This window comes from Hylaeus volcanicus, chromosome 2 (genome assembly GCF_026283585.1).
Source record: "Hylaeus volcanicus isolate JK05 chromosome 2, UHH_iyHylVolc1.0_haploid, whole genome shotgun sequence".
NCBI classification, from domain to species: Eukaryota; Metazoa; Arthropoda; class Insecta; order Hymenoptera; family Colletidae; genus Hylaeus; species Hylaeus volcanicus.
The window spans coordinates 6,253,174-6,279,074 of NC_071977.1; the positions used below are offsets into that span (position 1 = coordinate 6,253,174).

Genomic DNA, 25,901 nt, shown 5'->3' on the forward strand with positions numbered 1-25,901 from the left:
TGACGGCCGCGAGCAGAGGCGGTGTCGATGTCGATGGATGCGCCGACAACGGTCGGCTAAGCGCGTCTTGAAGGCCCCGTGGACGCAACGATTTATCGCTTTCACGTGACCATTAATTCCTCCCGTTTCGGGAGGGGAACACGCCACGCCAAACGCACGTCCTCGCGTTTGTCGCCAGCTTGACATTAGGTGGCGGCTGAAACGTTGACTGGATGCACCCGATAGATCGACGAGAAATTTTAAACGCTGGAAGAAACTCTCTATTAAAGTAAATTGCAAGATCCTCGCAGGTATATTCAGATTAGCTCTAAAATCGCTTGCACCTTTCTAACCAAGGCTCCAGTTTTCAGACCTCCTACTCCCCCGCGCTCGAGTTCCATCGTGTCGCGTTTTGGGGCGAACAAGTTTTTTTTCTCGCGACAAATCTTTATTAGGAAAATTTATTCCACGGAACGCATCGCTGACTTTCGTTATCTTTCATCCGCGACGAGTTCTTTCGCGTGTGCGCGTAAAGCGAATAGATAACCGGGGGCCCGAGTAAAAGCAGGAAAACGCGTGGGGCTTTTAAGGAATTAAATCTCTTCGGGGCACGTCGAGACCCGCGGTGGCAAGACGCGTTATTGTTTCTCCATGTGGGAAGCGTTAATTCCGCGGACCTTTACGCGGTTGCCTACCGAATATTCTATCGCGATCGCTGAGAGCGCCGGGCAGCCCGGTCGGGTTCAAAGTCGCAAGTAATTACAAAGTAACGGGACTGGAGCAGGGTCCGGGACGAAACGCGTGAAAATTAGACTCCTGGCGACCAAAATACGCGATGAGGTGTGCCGTTGCCAGTGTTGGGTGAAATAATTCCATAAACGAGAGATATTATTCGGAATTGTGCTTAAAAAACGAAATTAACACCGAACCTACCACGACTGGTCAAATGATCGTTTTCAAACTTTTGTATTGCAGTTCTTAATACCTCTTATATACAATGTATGAGTTGTATACAATTGTTTCATGCATTATTTAATTTAGTTCCACGTAAAATATGTTTGCATTTAATTGAGAAATGTGTGTCTAAGTTATTTGCCCCATCACGATAGAAATAGTGACAAATGAACTCGGGAGGTTCAGTGTTAAACGAGGAGAGAGGGGTTAAATGAAAAGATAAAAATGTATGGACGGGAAACTTTGAAAAAAAAAGACGACTGGAATTTGTTACCCGCGTCCCCAGCCTCTACCGCGTCTTTGTAACAAAGAAGACAAAGACCGTGCGGTCGTTACGACACTGTTAGAAAACAACGAGGATGGCCGCTTCGAAAGTTTGTCCCATCGAGTAAACAATTTATCAGGGTGAAACTGAAAAGTAAAAGGGGAACGCGTTTCGCCTTGCCTCGGAATTTTCGCGACGCGCTCCTCCCTTATCGGTGGCAAACTCGCGCGAAACTCGCGTGTCCGGGGACTCCAGTTTGGCGAGTTTTATCCGACGACCACTTGTGCGAGGAAGTTGCTGGAAGAACGGCCGAGAAGATGGAGACAAGAAGTCGAGGGCGGGATACGGAAAACGGCTAACAGGTTGGAGAACGCGCGCTCTGAGAAATGTCGCGAGAGCCGAGTACACACTGGCTCGTACTCGTTCTCGGCTCTTTATCTTCGTGTTTTTTAGGAAAATTCCAACTGGTGTTTAATTTTGGAAAAAGATCCATGTTTGCTCGAGCCTTCGCCGATGTTCTTTATTTGGCGTTCTTAGGCCTGGTAATGATCATCTTCCGAGTTACGACAGCTACAGGGTTAAGAAAAAAACCTTTTTCGAAAAGGTCAGTTCATATTCATAATTAAAAAAGTCATTCTTCCGATACAGATGTACGCGAGATTCTTTTCACCAAACGCGAATGCCATTAAGACTGTCCGGAGTAGTGTATGTTTCCTTCATTGCATGAAACTCTTATCCTGATAATATCTCGCATTTATACACAGAACTGTACCCAATGAAACGAGCCAAGATTCGCAATTAGAGCGGTCGTCCGCGTCCGTGAGCATTTTAACAAAACGACCTGTAATCGTGACGTGTCTGGGAAAGAGTAAACCGTCGCGTCGTCCAGGAGAGAAGACGTGTCGGGCACGCAGAGGGGTTTGTTCTTGTCCGAAAGGACTCGCAATTAAGCGAAACACGCGGCTCGGACCGTCACGACGCGTCGCGAAAGCGTTTGTTTACGCTTTGATCTTCGACTCGCGACACCGAGACGCATCTCGCTAATAAGATCACGTTAATCAGTTTTACAGAGGCAACAGGGCGTCCTGGTAAACGAGGGAAGAACGATAAGCGAGACTTTGTCGCTCCAAGGGAACCGACATTTTTCCCTCTTCGCTGAAATTTACCACACTTCGCGTCATTTTGCCGGCAGTGGAATTGAGTAGGAATAAAAATGCATTAAGGAAACAACCAGAGGGATTTACGCGGCTTGCAGAAAGTGCATTCGTTTACGGATGCTTGGGAGAACTCGAACGTAATTATGACATAAATATGTTTCTCGATGTCTAAAGATTCATATATGCGCGAGTATCGTTACAGTAAATTACATGCTTTACAAGTTACATTATGTAATATGACCTGATTCCTGTTTGCATATTCTGTAACGAAATGATTCCAAGTGCAAAGGGTTAATTTGATATCATGATCGTTTGACACCATAGTCAGGAATAGAATTCTCTGTTGGACTGCAAACTTTTCTCGCAGATGTTTGCTCGGATTCAATTGGGAACAATAAAAACAGCCACGCCAGTGTCCGCGCAAGACAAAAGGAAAATGTCAAGTGAGTGGTACGCTCGAGAGGCGGCGAGCGAAAAGATGAAGAGGGTACGACCGCGATATAAAGAGCAACGAGAGACCTGGAAGCGCGGTAAAAGATAACTGGGGCAGCTTGTTCGCGGGGTTGTAATTTGGTCGAGAGTTCGGGGATTGGGCGACTCGCTAGACGCGGGCAAACAACCCCCTACCCCCGGTGGAGCGTGCTCGTGGTCGAATTTGCTCCCGCATTAACGAGCAGAACACCGCTCTTTACGATCGCCTTAACCAGAATAGGGACGGGACCTTCTCGTCACGGAGGGCACGCGAGCTCGCCATTAAAATTCGATCAGATAATCTTATTTGCCCCGCGATTAGGCGTTTCACCCTGCGCCCTCCCGTTTTTGACGTGGCACGACGAGAAACGGGGACACGAATTCCGAGCTAATCGACCAGCGCCTAGAAAGGGAAACAGGAAGTTCTCGAAAGAGAAGAATTCACTGTCGCTGAAAAACTTGGCCAGCCATTCCTACGGCGACGTTAACGGGGCTTTCTCGTTCCTCGAGGACAGGAAATCAGTTGCATCAGCTTCGCGAATCCTCCGCGTCTAGGTGAAACTTCGCCTGGCACGAACCTGGGGATCTAGGTCAATGGGCGGTTGGAACTGCCATCTCGGAGTCTAAAGGGTTACGATAGCGACCCCTACTGGCGAACCCAGCGGGAAAATAAAATCTCAAGGGTTCCGCTGCTCGCGGAACGGTAATCCGCGACACGAATTGCACTAGTGCAATTGAAAGAAGTGGCGTTGATGTTCTCGACTTGGAAGGAAATTGTAATCTTCTCGGTACAGAGAGTGGCCACTGGGAAGTTTTGTCGATGACTGGGCGTGTGCCTGCCACTTTCGATTCTCGGAGGTTTACAGTTCACTAAGGCGACGTGACCTTTCCTAGTCTATCTATGACACGAGGACATAAATGAGCCGTTCGTTGCACAAATTGATTAACTCCATGAAACAAAATATTGAGAAGTGCGATGAAATGGCCTCTGGAATAAATTATTTATTATTCAATGGCCAAAAAAAGTTTACAAACTGTAGCGGACGCAGCTACCAATGACGAAAGTTGTTTCCGCGCCAGCTTGGGGAGCGTTCATCTTGATCGACGCAAACTGGCAAGGATTCCTAGACTCTCCCAACGATTTACTACTCGCTCTTCCGGAATCTATGGTTTCGTTTTACGAGAGATTGAGGTTCCGACCCTTGGCGTTCCCAGTGATAAAACCGTGAAACTGAAAATATTCATGACCTCGGAGTAGTACCACCGTGAGACCTACTATACGATCGGTCCCACAGTTCCGTCGAACGAGGTTTGTAGAGCAACGCGAATAGTTTAGGTGAAGTTTCGAAGCTGGATGAGCGCTGGAACAAAGAACGTCACGAAGAAGACGAAGGCACCTGTTATTTTGGACCTGCTCCTAGTTTCGTAAATCATGTAGGAGGCCAAACGAAAAATAAGGCACGGATATTCGAACCCACGATTCTCGGATCCATAGTCGACCGCTTTACCTATACGACCAATCCCGTACCCTACATTTCGTGTTCTCGTTTGACTCAATCTTCTTGATGGAGAAACGAGAGCTTGAAACATTTATTTGAAACACCAAACCTGTCATTCAATTTAGACAAAAGTCTTTAATAGATTTAGAGAGTACGAATATTTCTGGGACTGACTGTACATGGCAAGAACGTACCATACTGTCCAACGTATAACTACAATTCTAGAACTATAAGGGATTCGTGTCTCCCTAGTACAATATAAATCTGCACGGAGACAGAGACCAACGTAGACTCTGAAGAATGTGCGACACAGGGTCGAATGTAACAGACGGAAACGTGTCCCAGGTTAGCTCGGAGAAGTCGAAAACAATGAGGTTTACATCGAAAGGGAGGTCTACTGTTGAAATGCAGTGGCGTTTCGCGCGTAAATAGTTTTCCACAACCGTATACACTGGAAGTTCAGCGTTGACGTTGAACCAGCCAGTTCCCTCTTTTCATTCCTAACAAACTATTTGCTCTCCAGGTGACCTTAATCTAGGAAATGGCCGCTAAGAGGTGTTCCCTTCGCGAATACGAGCAAAGCGAAACGCGGACAAACGGCCAGAGAAACGACAGGGACAGCGTGGAGGACCGAGCTGGCCGACAAAAGAGGGCAAGGGTTGGAAAATAGGAGGGGATGACTCCGGATGGCGAAGGAGTAGCGATGGGATTAAGTTCAATATTTACTCGCGAATCCGAACCCAGTCCAATATCCAAGTCTCCTTCGCGTCGCTGGTCATAAGAAGTAATGTTTCAAACAGTGTACGCTTGCAACGTACCGCTTTCAAAACCTGGATCCAGTACCAGAAGAAGCCGATAACACAGGTACAAGTTACTCTGACCTATTATATCAACCGTCCAGGGTTAGTATTTGCTTGCATGTCGCTTGGTCCCAACGCTAGGAAAAGTCACAGAGAAACGTTCCGACGTTTCTTGGAAGCGCGCACGCGCGCTCTGTATCGTGTGGGCCACGCGTGCTTTTCCAAAATAAGGTCGTGTAAATTCAGATGTTGGCCCGTCTCACGGTAATTCCGAGAAACGGCGCCAGTTTGGATTAAGCCTGGACCACCGTTGTCTCGCGAATCTGTTACGGAACGTTTACGAGCCTCGGATTCTACTTGGCTATGTAATCGCAAGGAGAAATATACACTTGGAAGAGTCAAAAACAAGCTACGGTTTCTAATTCTTTTAAGTAAAACCGTGTCACCCAGAAACGAACAGTCTACGAGTTAAATAAACCAGGAGGCATTCGTTGATCTTTGCTTAAGCGTAATCGTCAAATTCATTACTGTCCGCGTAACAACGTCCTCGACAACGAGAAAATGCGAGACAAGCACGAGTAAGTTGCGTCGTCCATTCGGAGAAAAGAAAAACTTCGCGACGCAAATATTTATTGCTCGAGACTGGCGTGCTCTAGGATCGAGCTGCAACGCAACAGGGAGTCGGACAGAGTCGTTATTCACAGAACTTGGCCCGAGACTCGTCCCTTCGGCTTACATAATTTGAAACCAGGACTAACTGGGTCGTCATCCAACAGGTCCTCGATCCTCGCGAGCGTTCAACGCCGCCGGAACGGCTAAACGACCGGTGTTCGAGCGAAAACAACGAAGCTCCGCGACGCTACGAGAATAGCCAGCCGTGGGAAAAGTCGGTCAACGACTTAACCAGATTTTCCCCGGTAAAACTTGGTGAAAATTGACGAAGTACGGGAGGTAACGCTGGCTCCCCGTCCCCAGCGGGTCGTCGTCGCCCTCCAGGGACAAAACATCTTCCAAGAGATGGTTTCTTACCTCCTTGTCGGGAGCCGAAGGCACCGGTGCTTCCAGCGATGATTAGAAGCAGCAGCGGGCTTAATAAAGCTCTCGAGGAAGGCAGCATCTTTCCTGTACTCCTACCGGCGCCTGCGCGACACAGGGTCCTTTAACCGGCTTCCCTCATCACAGCCCCTCTGGAACAAAAATTGTAACGATGGTAAGAACTCGTGGAAATACAGCGAGGGACAAAGGATAGTTTCAGTTGGTAATCGGCATCATCATAATTCAGGAGAACAGTCATAGTCTATTCTAAAGAGTACAAGAGCCTAAGAAAAATTCACAAGCTGCAGTATAAGAAGAAGGAACAGTTCATATTATTAGGAGGGCCGAAAAGTAATGTCATTTCTTTTACATTAAATTCAAAACAAATACATTCTTAATAAATTTCTATTTTTAATTATTTAAATGTTCAATGCCATATCGATAAAAATCAACGAGCTGATGAATGATAAATAAGTATCGAGATTCGCAGAAACGACACTACTTTTCAGTCCACCTAGAAAAAAATGTAACGTTGCGTTCTCTCTGTTACCGAGACTACAGTAATTGCCCATGTGAGACCGACCCTAATTGAGAGATCGTCCTAGAGCAAGTAAGTTACCGAAATATAAATTACGCAGAAGCGAAGCGTCGAGTTAACCCTTTGTTCCATTCGTCGATTGCAATTATCTCGTCTGCAAGGCGATTACCCATATAATTCTTTTAGGGAATATCCTACGGGGAGATCTTTCCCTTTGCTCGATCCAGCGAGCTAACGAGCCTGGAACATTTAATTCAGCGTTCGTTAAGGCACACAAATTTGTAATATACATATACGCGAGAACGAAGCGTCTCTCTATAACATGATATCGCCCTTACCTTTTAAACTTAAAACTCGACCAAATGTCTAACAGCGAAGTCTAAGCGGTGCGAGACAGTATGCCACGAAGTAACGAGTGTAATTTTACTTTAAACGAATCGTTACCTGCCATCTTTAAACTACGCAATCAACCGTCAAATCAGCCTCGATATTCGTCGCCCGTTTATTATATTTCAACAGCGAATAATTGTCGCTGCAGTTTTTCCATCTAGGTCGGCCAAATGGAAACGTAATCAAATTGTGTCCCGATTAACGACCGCAATCGTTTGTTTCGCGTAATAATTGTCGACTCCGTGAACTACGTCCAGACGAAATTTCAATGGCAAATGAGTTTCAAACAGAGCCGTATCGCGCTGCTTGGAAAGTTGAACGCGGAATTCGATGGGCGCGAATTTTTCAACAGGCGTCGTTCGATGTGTTCAGCGACAGGCGATCAACCCTCGATCTTACCCCAGGATTGGATATTTTTAACCCGTCATTAGGGGTCATTAAGCTCGAGCGACAGGGTGGAACGTCGACAGTGACCCTCCGAGCCAATTGTGGCTACGTAGTTGGTAAAATTAAAATGTCCACTTTAACGATGCACGCCGCGAGAAGAAGCAACGTCCACTTTCCGCTCGTTGAGCACGTTTTATGGCGTGTATGGTCTCGGCTGCAAGGGACATCGATTTTATCAATAGCGCCGGCACTTTATCCGGTACAGAGTTTATCATACATCGTTGCTCTTAGTTCTGCGTTAAAAAGTTTTCAAAACGGCAAGAGAATGGTACGTTTACCGACAAGCACGTTCACATTGTGTCTAATGCACTTTTGTTTTCGATGCATGTGCGATGATTTGCACAGTAGGCGTCTACACGCTTCCTCGTTATACTAAAATACCCTATCGATTCACTTTTCCAGGTGCGTTGAAACGATCGTAGAGGAGGCGACGCACACGCAGAGGAAGATATCCCGGTCTGCCAATTTCGCCAGCCACTTGTCCGAGGGGCGTCAACTACCACCGAAGAGAATCCAGGGGCGACGCAGGTCCGTGAACGACCGCGTTCACGACAGATCAAGCGTCTTCACTCCCGCGGCGTTTGCTCGAACTTATTTATTTTTCTGCAACGGAACGTGGCTAGGAAGCGTAGCGAGACACCGTGGAAAGAAGAAAGGAGAGAAGAGAGCCCCGTTGGCCCCGAGGGCGCGTTGGGTTTCCATTATGCTAAACCGCAAATGGAGTCCTGCGATCGAGTGTCTCTCTGCGCCACCCCCCTGAGGCGCACAAAGTCGCTGGAATAAGGCTCCTAAGGTGTAATGTTACCGAGAAATTAAATTCTCTCGTTCTCTGCAGACCGACCTCGCCCCCGTCTCGTCCGATTCTGGGTCCTTTTCCGTCGCTCGTGGGCTACAGGCCATTCCAGGACCGCCGGGACGGAATAAAATCAAGGGTGACTTCGTCCCAAAGAACTTTCTCTGGATTGAAAATATCGAAGAGCGATTGCAAGATAAACAACTCTTGATTCGTTTCACTTGTACAAAATCACGGGAACGTTAACCCTTTGCTGTCCAGGTTTTCTGATTTCGGTACAGTTCCGTCGAGTCTCACTCAACATAGGACAGCTAATGTGATGCGCTGGATACGCAACCCAGATTTAACATACCACGAATACTCTCGACTTTGATTCCACGCCACAGAGTATTTTTTACTCGTTTCGATAAGTAAATGTTTACTTTCCGACGGCTGTCTCCCCGAACGCAAGCGAGAAATAATTCTCAATTGTGAACGGATCCCGCTCGCCGGAATAATTCGCGACATGTATTCCCGAGTGGACACGTAGCTTTATTGAACGTCCTGTATTCGCGTCGGTCCTTGCCCCTCTCCTCCGAGTTTCTTGTCACGACACAAACGAACCCGCGTGCACCCCCCGTCGCCGTCGTGTGCCGCTATCTGCACACGTACGCGAACAAAAGGATTCGCCCTGACATTCGAGCTTTTTGCCGGAGAGCACGTCCCCGACGATGATTTTCTCGGGTTTTCCCCGCGAGCCCCGGTCTCGTGGATCGTCACGGTGAATTACGTCGAGGAGCTCCTGGTGAATTTTGATCGTAGCCTCCTCCTCGAGCGTCTTCCCGCGTCGAAGTTCGCACCCACGGAGAGAGGCGATTTCTGATCCAAATCGCTGATCGACGAACGGGAAAGCGGGTTCCCTCGCGCGAGGGAATTGTGCCTGCGAGTGAGGGCTCCATCAGACTATCGACTTTCCGTCGCAGCAGCGCCGATGGAGCTCAGGAGGTGGGAAAAAGCATTATCCTGTAACAGCGCGGCCAGGCTTGCGAGTCGCAGGAGTTATAGCGAATTAGGCATACCATCCAGCGGGATGTAGCGGTGCAATGTATGCGCTGGTGAACGACCATGTATACTCGAGCATTGTTTGCGTCCCTATGCGTAACTACTTCTATCGTGATGGGGCAAATGACACCTTTTTCAATTAAATGCAAACTTAATGGAAATAAATTGAGTAATGCCATGAAATAATTGTATATGATTCATGTATAGCATACAAGAACTGTATGCAAAAATTTGAAAACGGTCATTTGACCGGTCGTGGTAGGTTTAGTGTTAAGAAACCGAGATGTAGTTTAAACAAAATCGACACAAGTGAAAGGTATCCTATTATATGATTATTAGTACACTCCACCTTGAAGAGAAGGTGATTCGTCATCAAATTATGGCGCAAGGAAAAGTCGATAGTCCCTGACAATCACTTTCCAGAGCCTCGCGACTAGCGCTCACGGTTGACCAGGATTTCCAGGGCTTGGATGACCTCTGTGTTTCGCGTGAGTCCGCAGAGATTGGATATCAGAGTTCGAAAGAGTTTCGGGTCATCCTGCCGGCAATATCAAGTAAACCAAGCCACATTTCAGCCGGGATTTCAAACGTCAGATTTTTCGCAGACGGCCTCGGAACGTTGTCCAAGTTTACCGGTGCCGAGTGCGATTGAAACGTTTCAACCGGGGTCGAGAGACACGACGATAGCATCAGCTTCCATCGAGGAACGCGCGATTCCAAACTTTGGCATTTGTACGTCGCTCGGTGATGCTTGGAACTTCGAAGCTGGTAATTTCGGGGAAATAAAAAGACTTTTTGTTGTTGAGCTTCCCGAAGAGGTCAAGACGCGACAGCGTTATTCCGAAGGGATGGTAGGTAACGAAAAATTGATAGTGGAGTTCAGCAGGGAGGTTCTCGAGTTCATGGTCCCCATCTCAGGCATGATTAAACTCCATCTTGAGTTATAACTTCCAGCCACTCGATCGCCATCTTCTCGTCGTGCGAATATGCTGTAGTCGGGGTAACTATTTTCAGTATCCAATGTTGTAGGTCATTGAACTCCATTCTCTATGTCGAAGATGCTTAACACAGCGACAATATTCTCCTAGCTTAAAAAGAAATCGAGTCGAAGGTGTTAAAGAGCGTCCTCTTTTCTCACGACTCGGGGATATTAACCCCACGTGGTGGGGGATGAAAGTTGGTGTTCGCGGAATTGAAAGGCGATCTCGGCGCCGACGCGACGGCATTCGAACAAAAAGAACCCTCGAATAACTTCGGAGACTCGAGATATTCGAGTCGCGGTGGTGCCGGACTCATTACCATCCATCGTATTTCGACGCTTTTTTTCCCCCTCGGCACGAAAATTAAGGCACGCCTTTCATCGCGATACTGCGAACGCGGCACGAACGAGATTAGAACCGGCTCAGGGTCGTCTCTCGTCTTTCGAATTAGCGCGAAACTCGTCTCGCTTGTATCTGCTGCCGAAGAGAGAAACGGCCAGCAGAGGGGAGGAAAGAACCAGTCGTTCGAATCCCGCCCCGTTCTCCAAGGTTACAGTTTACGGTTCTACAGTTTCGCGTTATGAAAAGGGTGCAGGTGCATCGTCGAGATTAATAGAATTCATGAATTCGCTTCCGACGAGCGCGGTGCAACCCCTGGCCTCCGTGTTCCCGATGTTCTGCAAACAGAAGCATCTGTTTCAGAACCGATACGATTCTTCTTTCGCAGGTGAACGTAATGCAACCGATATCGAATTCGAAAGATAGAGGTCTTAGCGTTTCCGGCTATTGTAATAATGTTTACCCATTCTCGGCCACTGTGTGTACTCGATACTCGTATGTTATTACAACGACGGGATAAATCGTGGCTAGGATACGGTGGGATAAAAGGACTATGGGAAAATAGTTCGCAAATTCGTACAGATAAAAATATAGCAAATCCGTTGGTTTTTCAATCCTTACTTCTATACGTATTCCTCGAAATATCAGGCCGTTGCTCGGAGAGTAGTGAAAAGTAGAAAGGAAAACACGTTGCCAGGTGAAAAGAAGCCGAGTGGTCGCGCGGAAAGGATAACGAGAACGAGGGATCCCGGCCGCAAACAATGGAATTCAGCTCGTTGAGAAATTTCCAGCGTGTCGCAGACCGGTGATCCCGTCAAATTACACCCCCGCAGCCTTGCTCAGCCGGCGTTCGGGTCATATCTCGCAATATCGTGGACTCTCGAGACGGGCAGAGGACAACAGGACACCGTGCCACCGGTAAATCGCTTTCGAATGGAAAGGAAAACTTGTTACATCGGGCGATGGTAGGTGCTGGAAATGGAAGATGCCGCGGTCTCGGAGACCGCTCCGACGGCACAGAAGTGAAATGTAACAGTCCGCGAGGAAGTAGGAAATAGTGAGGAAACGAACCGGTGCCGACGTGTAGAAAAATCGGGAGTTACGAATGCCGCGAGCAAACTGTGAAACGGAAGAATGGACCTTCCTTCAGCGGAGCGGGAGATAAGGAGCGTCGATGGATGGGGCTGAGAAGTGAACTGCAAGAAGAGGAGCAGACTGTAATTTGTAAGAGAGACGGGAACGAGGTGGTCTTTGGAAATTGGAACTTGAGACACGATGGACGCTGCGCCGAGGCAAGAGTTATGAAGTTAACGGAACAAGGGAGCCAAGATGAAGCGTCGCATGTGATGTTCTTCGTCGATTTTATGCAGCGTTTCCACGGATCAGAACTTGACGAAAACCAAGGTTTGGTGTATACAGTCAGTCCCATAAATATTCGTACGCTCTATTGTTGAAATTTGTTTAAATTAAATGGTAGGTTTCATGTTTCTAAGTGTATGTTTGTATAAATATGTCGATGTACATAGAAATACGGTATTATGAAAGATTCGTTAGATAACGTCAAATCTATTATTTTATTTAGTCAAACGTCTTCGCATAGCTAAAATGGTACTATTCATGACCAGACCCCATAGGTCTAGTAATTGCGCGATTCATACGACTGTTCGAACGATAACACTAAAATGTCCAAAATGGCTGCACAAGTCGCTAGCAGATGCTGCTTTATAACTATCGCCGCAAATCGACGCGCGACTCATCGTACGATGAATGGTCACGTCTGTGGCTCCTACTAGGTCCAACCTCCCCCCAAGACTTACATTGTCCTTTCGTTGTTCCAGAATCAGCGACTTCAAGAGCACGAGTTGGAAACTTCTAAAGCAATTCCAACTACGTCCACGGAGCATTAACACGTTGACTGTCTCCTAACCCACATGTGGGTCAGACTAATTCTGAATCGAGTGCCCACTGAATACAGAGCTACCATCGTCTGTACCGATATCTAAAAAGCTTAGTCTCTTTAAAACTAACAAATGTAGAGGCAATGATGCACCTAGAAAAGGTAGTAGAGATTATTCGTTGCTACGAAAGCCTAATCCTCTCAGCCAAAACGTTTGAGATAGCAGACTATTTATGGCTATGAAAGTCTCATCGTCTCATCCTAGTCAATGGAGTCCTATCCGCGATCCCAGTGGAGATCGCATAATTCGTAAGGGTTCGAACAACGACCTAGCCTAGGAACGAAAGCAGATACGGATCGGAGAATGGTTGGAAGGAAGTCGAAGGCGAGAAGCAGAAAAGTTGGGGCAAGAAAGGCCAGCCTGGAAGAGGAACTCTCGCCACGTCGAACAATGCGGCTGCGCTGCGACAGTGGTGAACACACATCCCGCGGATTGGCGGCTAGGAACACGCGTCGAGGCGACTTCTTTTGTCTGGCGAACGTACCGAGCCTCGAGATCGGCCATTTGCCAAACGAGATCGAAGATTTGCGCCGCCCGGTTCGCCGGTTATTATCGTCGACGCGGATGGATGACGACGAAAGAAAAAGGATAACGTCGAACCGGAAGAGGGTGGAGGCAGAGGCGCCAGTGGTTTCTTAGCGATGCGAAGATCGACCGATCTCTTTCCTGGCCGTGTGGAAAAACGGCCAAAGATCGATTACGAGATGGACCACGGACGTCGCGAGACCAAGGCGCTGAAACATTCTAACGAGCGGTTTTATCGCACGCTTCGATGAATCGAAATTTCGTGTTCCGGTTGATGGAGTTTTAAGCGTTTCAGGGAGCTACACCATCTTGGAAATTTAAAACAGTCTTCGTTATTTCGAGAATTGAATGCGGTAAGCTCGAAAAGTTTGCAGTCGCGGTGCATGAATATTTAATGGTTACGAAGTACAGAAATATTTAAGACACAAATGATCTCTTTGAAGTTCTAGAATTTATCTCGAATTCCAAACAGATGTACCACTAGCCCCTGTGCAGGGAATAACAAATAATATTTTCATGTTTCTCATTTCTAAAAAAAAAAAAAAAAAAAAACAACTCGTACACGAATGTACGTATAAAAGAGGATGTATTTACGAAACTTAATGGTAGCAAAAATAAAAATATTACGTTTTACATATCATGCATATTCATACGGGAGAAGCAACTTCGAACATGCAGTTCCTCTGCGATTAATATTTAAAAAGCCATGAATTTTTTTTACCTATCCAACCAGATTTTAAACTATTTGTCGCGATCGTCGGAAAGTCAGACTTCAATTACTTCAACGAGCTGTACGATTACGATGTGCCCGTTTCATTTTCTGGCGTATTAGACAGATTTCCATCGAACCGCGTCGAGTTTGTCCCCAGGTATGATTTCGATTCGCGAAACAGGCGAACCCGATGTCGAAATCTGCGAAGATTTAGCATTCCGAGTGGCGTAAATCGAATTTCCATGGAGACGCGAGCCTGGAAAAGCGTTCCGTCGTCGCGGACCCCCTCCTATCTGCCGCCAATTATCGCGTCTCTCATTCTCGGTAGCAATTAACATCCCTCTTTGTTGTCTTACCCAAAATTACCAGAATTCGGGGCGGAGGAACGGGAGAACGAGGAACGGGGAAAGTGCGAGCCCCGCGACAGAGGAACGACCGAGCGAATTCACGACAATTTGCGACACGCATCGAGAGTCAAACTCCCTTCAACGATTCCCGCATCCCCTTAAGATTCCTTGAATTGAATCGACGCGGTAACCGGTGTAACGCCAACAATATCATCCCTCTGCTCGTCCCTGCGTGTCCTCCCCCTATCCTTCGTCCTCCTCTTCGTCGTCGTTCGTCGTTGACGCGGCTTACACAATTCCGTGTGCCGCGTGGAGCCAATTACAACGTAAGAAACGTTAACTTAGTTTGTCAAGCAGTTAACATGAGGGAGCTCCTCCGAGGAACAGGAAGGGTGCGTGAACGCCGATGGAGGCGCCACCATCCGAACGGATAACTAGTTGGCGCTCCAGCCGACCCAACCCCGCGCTCCCACCCCCATCGATGTGTGTACACTACCCTCCACAAGTATCGTCTTCTCCTCGTATCCTCGGAGTTTTTCGTTTCTTTAATTTTACCCAGCCACTCGAAATATCCAATTACGCGACGACTCGAGCACCGCTCGGACGTTCCTGCGTCCGTGTTTTACGATGCCCAAGGACGCGTTTCGAGGACGGATTCGAGGCTCCGCGCAAAGCAACAACGTGTACGAGGTGTGGCTTCGAGGTAACGAGACTGCACTGGTTCCTCGAGGACGGAAAACATTTTATCGAAGCGAGGACGCTGATTGTGACGTACATCTCTTTGAGTATTGTTCTCGTCTCATAATTCAGACCAATCATCTTATTTGCCCAGCTCAAGGTCGATAAACTGGAAAAAACAAAGTTGTTTAGTTTTCGTTCCTCATTCGAAAACTTCTATTTAAATGATAATTTCGCTCGTCGCCGAAGGAGCACGCACAGTCCTCGAAGCGAGAAGGCACTTCTGGTTCTGTACGCGTATGTCACACGAACACGTGGATCGACGTAGCTGCGCGCTCGAGGAGTCGACGGAGTGCTTCGCCAGCCTGAAATTCCAGGACCAACTGTTTAGGTTCCGACAGTTCGGCGCGAAACCAACCCCCGCCGCACGCGTGTCTCGGATGGTTGACTGCGTGCGTGTGCCACGGATGCTGGGGAATTCGACCTCGGAAAGAGAGGTCACGAGCCTCGATTAGCGCTCCACGAGTTGTTTACAACCAGCAATTCGCAATTAAATATATCGTACGACGTTCGGGGAAATCCTCTGGCGACTACTGAGGATGAAAAATGAAGAGTTTAAGGTAGTCGCAGACATGCCACCGAGCGAAAATGGACAGTAGAAAGCAGAAATGATATCTCGTTCGAGAGATGCAATAAAATTGCCGCGACAGAGGGTCGAAGTTAGGTATATTAGGCGTCCGAATCGCGAGGCCAGCCTTCCGGGCATCCTAACAGTCGACGAACGGTAATTTGCAAAATCTTGGAAGAGGATTCGTGAATCGGCTGCACGTCGAGTTCCGTGGAACGAGCGGAGCGAAGGCAATTCCGCGCGGCAGCCAATTACGTCCCAAGGAATTGCGTTTCGCCGCGAGTTACGAGGTCTCGGAGGTATATCGAGGGGGTGGCGCGAGTGGGGGATCTTGGTTACAAACTTATTCGAGTTATAACAGTTGCGAGCCACCTTGGGCATCGTAGCGGGACTTATACTGTTCCTGAAGGAGCGAGGAGGGCCTACGACCGTGACACGGGGGTTGCCGTGTTCCGAGGGGGTGCCCTAAAGTGCGCAGGGACTGCGAAACACTGAGCACAAACTACCACGAGTTACACGCCCCCCGTCCGCTGTCGGTGTCGTGTTACTCGAGCATACCTCGACGTATCACCTTTTGAGCACGCACCTGCGCTAACTCGTGAATCTGCTTTCAATTAGCCACGCTCTAGGATACGGGATACGCGTGCGAGGGGGAATGTGTCCCTGTCTTATAACGAATTGCTGCCTGCTCCCTACAATCTAGCAGTTCTTAACCCTTTGCACTCGAGGCATTTTTATCTGGTATCTACCAATAACTCGAGATTTTCTTTTTTAACATTATATTGCCACGAATGCTAAGCTTAGATTGAATTCAAAGATGAGATCTCTAATTTGAGATTTGAAAATCAATTATTGACACTTCGAGTTCGAATGAAACTAAACTTAAACAAACATTATTGCTGGTTGAGTTACTGCGTCGAATCTGGCGGTGACCGAGAGTCAGACCCTTACGAGGGGTCACGCTGCGACAGACGGGATTCCTTAGGGATTAAACGCGATGAAAGATTGCGTAGAGCGTAAGATATATAAAAATATAAATTAGATTGTACCTCGTGACATGAAAAATAGAATCGCAAGTAATTACATCGATCGCCAAAGAAAGGGTGCGCCATGGATAACCGCGGAAGGGTGTGATACGTGTGTGCGGATACTTTTCTATCGATGCATTTATATTCATAGCCCGTGAGAATTCGTAGTCTGCGCGAAGGGGGTGAAAGGGGCCAGGGAGCGTCGGAGAACAGATAGAGAAAGGGTAGTCGCAGAGCTAACAAGTCGAAGTAGCGTGGGGCGGTTAAGGGGTTGGGGGCGGCGGTGGCAATGGTGGAAGGAGATGAACGAAGTCGTGCTAAGCAACTTAGATTAGTTGAATCGACTGGCCTCTGCTGGCGAACCGCCAGGCCAAATTGTCAAGAGAATTGCTCTCCAGTCCTGCCGCTACACCGCACCGCCATTCCTCACCATCGTTCTCTAACCCCCTTTTTCACCAATGTGCTCTCTCGTGCGCGCTAAAACAAATCGAAGAACCGTCGTCCTCGCAGATCCCGAAGAAATTCTACGGCCCAATCCCGTCGAGTATAATTCCTCCATCTGCATTAATACTTTCGTCGACGTTCGAATGGAAATATTTTTTCGTCGTGGTCGACGTATTCGTGTCAGATTACGCTCTTTTTGTAATCGAGCAAGGGTGGTGCGATACATTTTTCACAATCGCCAGAAGTAGCCAAGTTCGACAGATGGCCTGGATCTACCTAAATTAGCACCGAATCCGACCAGATTTCGTCGTAAGCGTTTCGTCGAACGACCCGAAGTCGCAAACGGTGGAAACGGACTCGTGAGGTGCTTCTGGTGTAGCAGTAAAAATGATTGCCCGTGGACATTGGAAGTTGGCCGAGAGTACGTGTTACTGCGCTTGGGGGGGCGGTTTTATCTCGATCCTTTATTTCCTGCGCGGCCGATCGAGCCTGTACAGGCCCTGGCACGCGGTCTCGTTTTATTGGATTCCGTGCAAGGGCGGCGCCGGTTTTCCAGGTTGCCAGCCGACGTAGAACCCAGTCGCGTCCTCATCTATCATCCGCCTGTACCGGCACCGAAGTCATTTAACAAACGTCTCCTTCAGATTCCATATTGCGGGCTACGCGCAGCCGGGCTGTTTTCCTTCTCTTCGAACGATTCGATCGCGTTCCACCATTTTCTCCCTTCTCGACTTTCGCCACCCAGCCCCGACCCTTGACCAGGTTGCGGAGAATTTTTCATTCGTTCTTGCGACTTCTCGCGGTTGCCACCACGGGCTCGGCCACTTAATCCTTACAGACGTCGGGGTAACATGTTACCCTGGATTCGAATTGGACCTGATTTATTCTAAAACTTACTTTTGCGTGGTTTTCCTCAGGGGCTGTGGTTATGGTTGACTGTAGCTACAGTACGGGCTTAGCGAACCCGAGGTGCCCCAGCTAGAAGGGGGCCACAGGGCACAACAGGCGTGCCTTGGATTGTATTGCAATATAATGTAATGTAAGGAGTTGTGTTACGAAAACGCACAAAAATACATGCTCATAAATTTAACGTAGCCCAAAGTGTCGAAGGGTCGGAGAGTACATTTTCCTCATATTATCCTGGACCTCAGGGTCAGCTCGCCTAACCCAGGGGCGAAAAGACGCGCACGGGCGATACAAGCAGCCGCCAGGCATACTAGCGCGGTTCCTCTAATTTCGCGGTGGCTCGATATCTTTATTACCCGGGACGCGCAATAAATCAGCGGTTATCGTCGCCGCGGCTGCGGCGTTTACACCAAAAATCAAGATCAGAACCACGCTCCAAGTGGGGCGACGCGAAAATTGCTTCGGGCTGACAAATGCTCGGGCTAGGAGGAGTGATCGATAGCAAAAACTACTCGACAGGCTGTTAGTCCGAAGGACAATTCTCGTATCTCGTCGCGCTAACAAATCACGACCTCCTTTTGTCCGTGTCGTCGCGGTACGGCGTTTCACCCGCTCGACAATGTAGATGTTGCCAGCAGAGGAACAACTGGGAGGGGAACGAAGCCGGCCAACGGATTGCGGCTTTGTCGCGAAACTCAAATCCTTACAATAATTGGGGGAAACGGAGTTTGACGTGGCCGCGTATAAACTGCTCGCCTTCGTTTGCCGAAGGTGTATACCTCAGGAATTGTACCGGTGTAATCTGACGTCGAACTAACAGGTCAGCTTGCCAGGTCCTGCCAGCGGCAACACGATTTTTGACACGTCGCTTTTCAAAACCAACGCGATCGAGATTGCGCAGCCTCAATTTCAGCGAATCGTGCACCTGGTACTGGTGCAGCAAGCGTGGGTGTAAGGTGGCTTTTGTTGGGCAGGAAATATCGTTGACCAACTCGTGACAGCGCGACGATTGGATCGCGGGTGGAACTTCTTATGCCGTGAATTTAAATATCGAATAAAACTCGATCATATACAGTTAATCCCATAAATATTCGTACCCTTTTTATCTATTGAAGAAGTTGTACTAAATTAAATAATAGTTTTGACATTACCAAATGAATTCATCGTTGTAAATATGTCGTGCTAAGCAACTTAGATTACAAACATACACTTGGAATCATCAAATCTAACATTTAATTTAAATAAATTTCTTCGATAGTCATTGAGGGTACGAATATTTATGGGATGGGTTGTTCGCAGAGTACAAGTCTACAGTTAAAATTTCTATTTCACGCGTAACAATCGAAAAGCCACCGATCTCTTATTTAGACTTTTTATTCGACTAAAATTGTGCCCACCGCTGCTCGGTAGAGATGGACGAAATTTATCTTCCGGGTATGGTGCGCGCCGGGAGAATATTAAACATGATTTAGCACTTTCCAGAATCCAGTTATTCAACTCCATATGGAAACCTGCTTCAATCGACGCCCCAGCTTTATCAAGACACAAGTGTTCCTACCCATATTCTCCGGTCGTTTATCAGGCCAAGTTCCGTGAGCGTACGAGGGTATCGCGTGCGCTCAAAGGAATCGGGGATCAGTGGTAAGAACAACGTTTCGGTTGGTACCTGCTGCGACGTCCTCGAGTCCAAGACGATCCATTCCCGACGTCCTCTGCTCGGACTTCTTCCTGCACGAGGAAGTTCATCGACAAATGCATCGGCGCCGCGGTCCCCCGACTAGTTGCCCGAAGGAAACTGATACGAGACGTCCAAGACCGATGGACGTTGCTTCGAGCTGGCTTATCGACGTTCGAAATCCTTATCTGTCCGGAGGGTTAATCTCGAGGAATCCCTTTTGCGCGGTGTTATCTCCGTGGAGTCCTGGACCAACGCGGAAGGCGAACGACGCCAACGAAAACGACGCCACCGCAACTTTTTAACTCGACTCGATAAATCTCGTCGCTTCCTCGATCTTCGCCGATCTCTTTCTTCCACCCTTGTACCTCCCACCTCGAGATTCCTTCTATATCGGCGAGGTTTGTATCGCCATTGTTTCTTTCTCTTTCGCCTCTTCCTAAGGCGATCGGATGCTTGGTTCGGGGTTCCCTCTTGGCATTGTTTCGCTGTCGCTGGTCAAGGGTTCGCGTTATCGATTGCCACGGAAATTCAATGAGCTCTGCGGAGACTCTGTGCACTAGCTCGAATAGACTATAAAAAAAAAGGTACTAGTTTTATTAGTATCGATAAGGGTGAGTCGAACAGTTTATTGTTGATAATAATTAAGAAAAAGCCTCGAATGTTTACAGGTTTAGCGAAAGAATACACGAATAACCAAGTAAAAGATTAACTCTGCACGTTTTATAGTTCTCCATAAAAAAAAATTCTGAAGCTGACCTAGAAATTAACCCGAGAAAAGAGAATACATCCTTAAACCTCTTTCAGCGCCGCAGGATCTTAAAGACTCCTCGCTGGTAAGGAATTTTTGTTCTCAGACTCTTGACACGGCGCACTTGCGGCGACCCAGGGCTTTGTTTTTCCTCTTAACGTCGCCGAAAGACGCATTAAATTATTTTTCCAGCTCTCCTCTGTTTCAGCCCCGCGGCTTTCGCAGCGGCTCGCTTTCGCGCCTTAGTTCCCGCTTATTCGATCCTTCTTGTTTCGTCCTTTTGCGCTGCCATCGCTGTCCCACAAACCGGATTCGCTTCGCCTGCAGATCCCTCCACACCCCTGCGATCCCTCTTCTCCGTTTCCCGCGGTCGTTTTGTCGTCGTGCTTTCTTCGTTTTGCAATAAAACCTGGATACCGTTAAATTCTATTTCGGCTTTATTTTCTAGGGAACAAAATGGGCCGGCATCGTACACCCACCGACTACCGCGTCCCGTTCCTCTCGCCTCGCGTATTTTCTTCTTCGTTTCGCTACAGTGTGGCCCACGCGAACACTTCCTTCCGTTCCAAATTCAACGGCGCGACCATGTTGGAAAAATCTCCGTCGCTACTCGTTATATTCCCTTGATACTCGAGGTGAAAGCGCCAGATTTGCAAGGGAACTTCGTGATCCCGAAAATCCCGATTTTTGAAACAGTGTCTGCGAACGGCAGTTCAACCGCAACACGAAACCATTTTTCGTTGGCGTATGTAATACGGTCGGAGTCGTCGTTCCTTGTGTGAAACGCGGACTTTTCTTTCTCGCGGAATATCTTTAGAACCACGGGAGATATCACAAAAGTTGCATTTTTGTTTAGGTGTACAAACAACCTTATTAGACGTTTCGAAGAAAATACTCAGATTATTTAGGAATTAAGATTACTTAGGAGATATTAAAGTTTTAAGATTATTCTCATTTGAAAGCCCCCCATGCTATAACGCACCACCGATCGAAAGACTTTGCGTATCCCTGTTTCTAACCCCCATCCCATTCTGAACGTACAATATACGTTCGACTCGACTTGTGGACATTTAGTCCGCTGTGATTAATTTTCCGGCAGTTCGCATCCCTTCGACGGGCCAATAGACTGCTGAAAATCGAACGCGCGAAAGCCTCTCTTTATTGACTTTTTTCTTGCCGAATCACGGTCAAAAATCTGCGCGGCAAAGAGCAGAACTTTCATGGAAATATCACGCCGCGGAGGGCGCAATTTCATCGGGAATTCGACGCAGCGATAAAACTGTTCCCGCCCCCTCTAGCCCCGGAATGATATTTCGACGATTCGTGAGCGCGGTGATGTGGCATCGATATTTCGATGCAGAATTAGGGGGGGTGGCCGCCGAATGGCCCGATGAAAATATCCTTGCCGAATATTTCAGACGATTTCCCGGTGCCAGCTTTGTCGAGGATCCTCCGACGAGCGCGGGAGCTGGTTTCCCAGAGTGGGGGAGCGCGACTCGTTGAAATATCCGCCAAAGTAGCCGGCCACTTGGCGAATATTTGCTGTAAATCGGGGCATCAGCCGGTGACGCGACATCTGCAAAGTCAGATTTGTTGCCATAGGCGTAAGCTGATTTCCCTGTGTGGGATCGCGCGTGAGTTTTGCCCTGATCTTCCTACCCAACTAGTCCCTCCATTCCGCAACCCTCTACTTGCTCGTATTTCGAAAGGATTGGAATATGGCGTGATGCCTCCGTGTTTCTCAACCCTCTGTGGATCGTCAGCCCCCTCTGATTCTCGTTCCTCGCGATCTTTGGCACGCAATTAATGCTCTATGAATTTATTCAGTGACTCGCTTAGAGGTGGTGGCCTTCTATTTTGTTTAAACTCGCCCTCGTGGCCCTTGGGGAATATAGCATGGCCCATACGGCCCTGTTGAGAAACCCTGTGATACGAAATACCGGAACCAATGGCCGTGGCGAATTACTATCGCGACGATTCGACGCGCGCGAAAATGCTTCGACCCTCCTCGTAAACCCGCCCCGCTCGTTTCAGCTACTCGTGGCACCCCTGGCCAAAGGGAGCAGTTCCGAAACGAATCGAGCTTTTATGGGCCCCTGATGATACTTTGTCGGTCACTTATTATGGCAATTTCTTACTTGCTGCTCTCGACGTTGTACACTCTGGACGATGGAAAATATTCGTCATCTATCAAAATACATCTATCTTTCTGACGTTTCGAACAAGTTTCGTTTGGGTTCTCTTTAATTAACGTGAAAGTCTATTCTAATACAAAGAGAAGAAGAAAGGAAAAAGCTCCATAATTACGTAGACGAAGGAATAGGAGAAGCTTGTGTAGAGAATTAATGAGTGAAAAAGGAAAAGTGTAACGTAAGATTAAATTCCCGTACAAATTAAATAAAAAGTTTGGAAAAAACAGAAGAAAATACCACACGATGAAAGAACAAACGCGCAAGTACATAAGCGTTTTATTACGCAGATTATTGCGGCTTCCGTATTTTGCAACATAGCGAGCTCTGTATATTTATAGAACACAGAGTTATGCGCAAAAGCACGCAAATTGCGCAGGATTTTACGCGAATTACAAATCCGTTACGTTTGGATCATACAGTCGTTTTGCCCAAACAGAAAATTTCGCGGTGTAAAATATTTTACAAATTGATTCGAATAAATGCAACGATATACCATTGTGTATTTAAAATGGAAAATGGGTAACAAATTAAAGGGACCTCGATATATCGCGTGCACTTATTAAACCGAATAAATTGTTTGCTTTCGCGTCGTTTAAATACATCGGGAAAATATACTTTCAACGATACGTTTCGCGATACAGAATTATTTGGAAATATTCACTCGAGAGCTGGAGAACAATTCAAAGACAGGACAGTTGGAGGAAACTCGACGAATCCAACGAACTGTGCACAGCTCGGCGAGGTTCTTTGTTTGCTAGACGCGGCCCCGCAAATGACTTTTATAAAAGGACTGTTTCGCGATGCTCGCCACCTGACGCTGAATAATTTAAGAGGAAACCTCCAGCGCGCCAAGTACACCCGTTCCGTACCACAATACGATATTTCTTTCGCGACATGAATTATGCAAAAAAGCGTCATGCCCCAATACGCGGAGATTCGATTTAGTTTCAATCGCGTACGGAATTCTCTCCTTGCCTCGCGAGACAACGCGTTTACGCTCCATTCGCATCTGCCCGATAAAAAAAATTCGTTTATTTCCCAGAAGATAGCGTCGAACGAATGGTAATTCCGTTCTAAGTTTCTATGGTTCCCCGTCGATCACCTAACTGTGCGGCAACGTATTTTATAGGAACTACGTGTATACGCTGTGTGAACTTTACGCTCGCTTTTATGAATATCAGTTTCCATTGAATCTGCGTTCATTTCACCGATGGACCAGTCATCGCGACGTCCTGGATTCCGGATCGCAAACTACCCGGCTTAGGAGATGAAGTGCTTTTCTTGGAAAAGAGAATAGCAAAGAAATTCGCTAATCTTCTCGACGCGGCGCAGCGTCTCGAGGTTCCTCCTTTGTCGATCCGTATCCGTGGCCCGCGATCTCATCCTCGACGTTTAATTAAGTCGACGAGGCGATTTCCCCGGGTGGCCCGGGGCGGTCGACAAAGTCGAATAACGGAAAGAAACGTGGGAGTAACCGAGAACGTCGGGCAAAGCTAAGCCGCGAGGATCGCGAGTATCTGTGCAGCTGGAAATTAATTACCGGCCGCGCCAAGTCCAGTGGGAGTTTATCGCGGTTTCATCGGCGTTAATAGCCTCGCTAAATGCGAACGACAAACGGTCCCAGGAGCCAGCGATTCCTCCAGACCAAGAGGAACACGTGACCGAGTCGCGAGTCGCTTCACGGACCAACTCCTCAGAAAAGATCCATTCTATCGTACCAATTGCAACTGAGTCAATCTGAAACATGTTAAGAGTGGGCTTCTCTCAACGAGTATCAATGTTTATAGACCGACTCCGTCGACCCACAGTGGCCAGGTACGCGTGTAAAGGGTAATTCGAGCGCGATTTAAGCTTCAGGAACGAGGAAACGGAGGACGCAACGGTAGGGGTTGCTGCGCAAAAGCAGAATGGTTGGAAGTGAATCTGAAATCTGCGGGGGAAAAAAAATGTGGAAACCAAGGGAGAGATTTCACTTAGTATCTGCGTAACTAACGCGACATCGGAGTCAGTGGATGTAACGAGTTCCTCCGCAGTTCCTCCCCATCCAATTTTCCGTCTCTTGCCGCGCCCCCCTTGTTCTTGGCGCCCGTCCTAGCCCAGGGGACTCGAAAGAGAATCAACGCGCTGACTTAATTAGGCGTCGAAGCGGAATTAGGAGTCAACAATGCCGCCCCGTCCTCGCGGCCCTTTTCTTTATCGTGATACTCTTTGTCTACCCACCCCCTCCCACGTCTCTTATCCTTTTCTTTAATTCTTTGTCCTGTCCATCCAATGTTCTGTTTCTCGTGCTCCGTGTCCATTGACTCCGCTCGTTGGAATCCCTCCGAAGCCTGGATTTATGACACGGATTCAAGAGATAACGGTGTTTTCCCGATGCACGCGCGAGGGAAGATTTTCGCAACCCTCGACTCAGGTTTTTCATTCAAACGGCGCGTTCGGGAGCAGATAGCGAGCTTTATTGGCGGTTTCGCGGTATCTACCAAGTGTCGCGAGTGGAAGACAATTTTTAAGACAGGAATGAAGATCTTTTTTGGCATCGGAAGATCGCTTATTAGTTCAAGGATAGACCGTGACTGCGTTGGTAAAATATGCGAAGCTCTCGAAAGCTTGTGGGTTCCCCAAACCACCTCAAGGCAATACTTAAATGGCATGAATGTCGCCGTGCACAAAAAAAAAAAACAAGAAAAGGTACCATCCCCATCGTTTTATCGTCTCTCTTGTTGTTTTGTCCACTACGTGCACCCTTCTTCGCGCTTCGCTTAATTTACGACATCGCTGTATCTCTTGCACCGGACTATCCGTCGCGTAGTAATCCGGTGAAACAGTCTTCTGTTCACTGCATTCCTCTACGCTCCACGTCGTTGTTAAAAGCGAAGAAGTCGACGGATTTTCGCGATGGTAACAGCGTTTGCTGGGCGATTTCAACATGACTTAGCTTTCATTCCATAGAAAGCTAGATAAAATCAGGCTGTGGAAGCTCAGGTTTTGTTCACCACGGAACCATTGAACTCGAGGAAAATGTAATTAAATTTGGAAAGAGAAATCCTTGATACCTGGCACTTTTCACCTGATACTTGCAACCTTTCAAATCCAGTTAGTATCTCTAAAAATATAATATTCTTCAAGTTACTATGTAACACCAAGGGTTTATTCCTCTATTCTTTGATACGTAGTTCCAAGACATGGAAAGATCGCCAATCTTAATTAGCGCCTGTCGAAACGACGGATGAATTTGATCCACCGCCTCTGCCGACAATAACCGAATGCTCGAGCTTTTTCCGGCGCGAAGTTCACGGCGGTTTCATCGATCCCATCCAACCGCAGAGACCGGACATTCTTTGCAGGTTCATCCTGGCCCGCAAACCAGAC

General features: G+C 47.7%; 1 protein-coding gene across 3 annotated transcripts in view; it reads right to left on the reverse strand.

The window, feature by feature from the left end:
- The window catches only part of LOC128872615 (uncharacterized), a 273,873-nt gene that overhangs the window by 127,788 nt on the left and 120,184 nt on the right, over positions 1 to 25,901 (reverse strand). For all 3 annotated transcript variants that reach the window (XM_054115480.1, XM_054115477.1, XM_054115479.1), the window contains exon 3: positions 6,155 to 6,312. In XM_054115480.1, coding sequence (XP_053971455.1) covers positions 6,155 to 6,242 — 88 coding nt within the window. In that variant the 5' untranslated portion in view covers positions 6,243 to 6,312. The remainder of the gene's footprint in view (positions 1 to 6,154; positions 6,313 to 25,901) is intronic.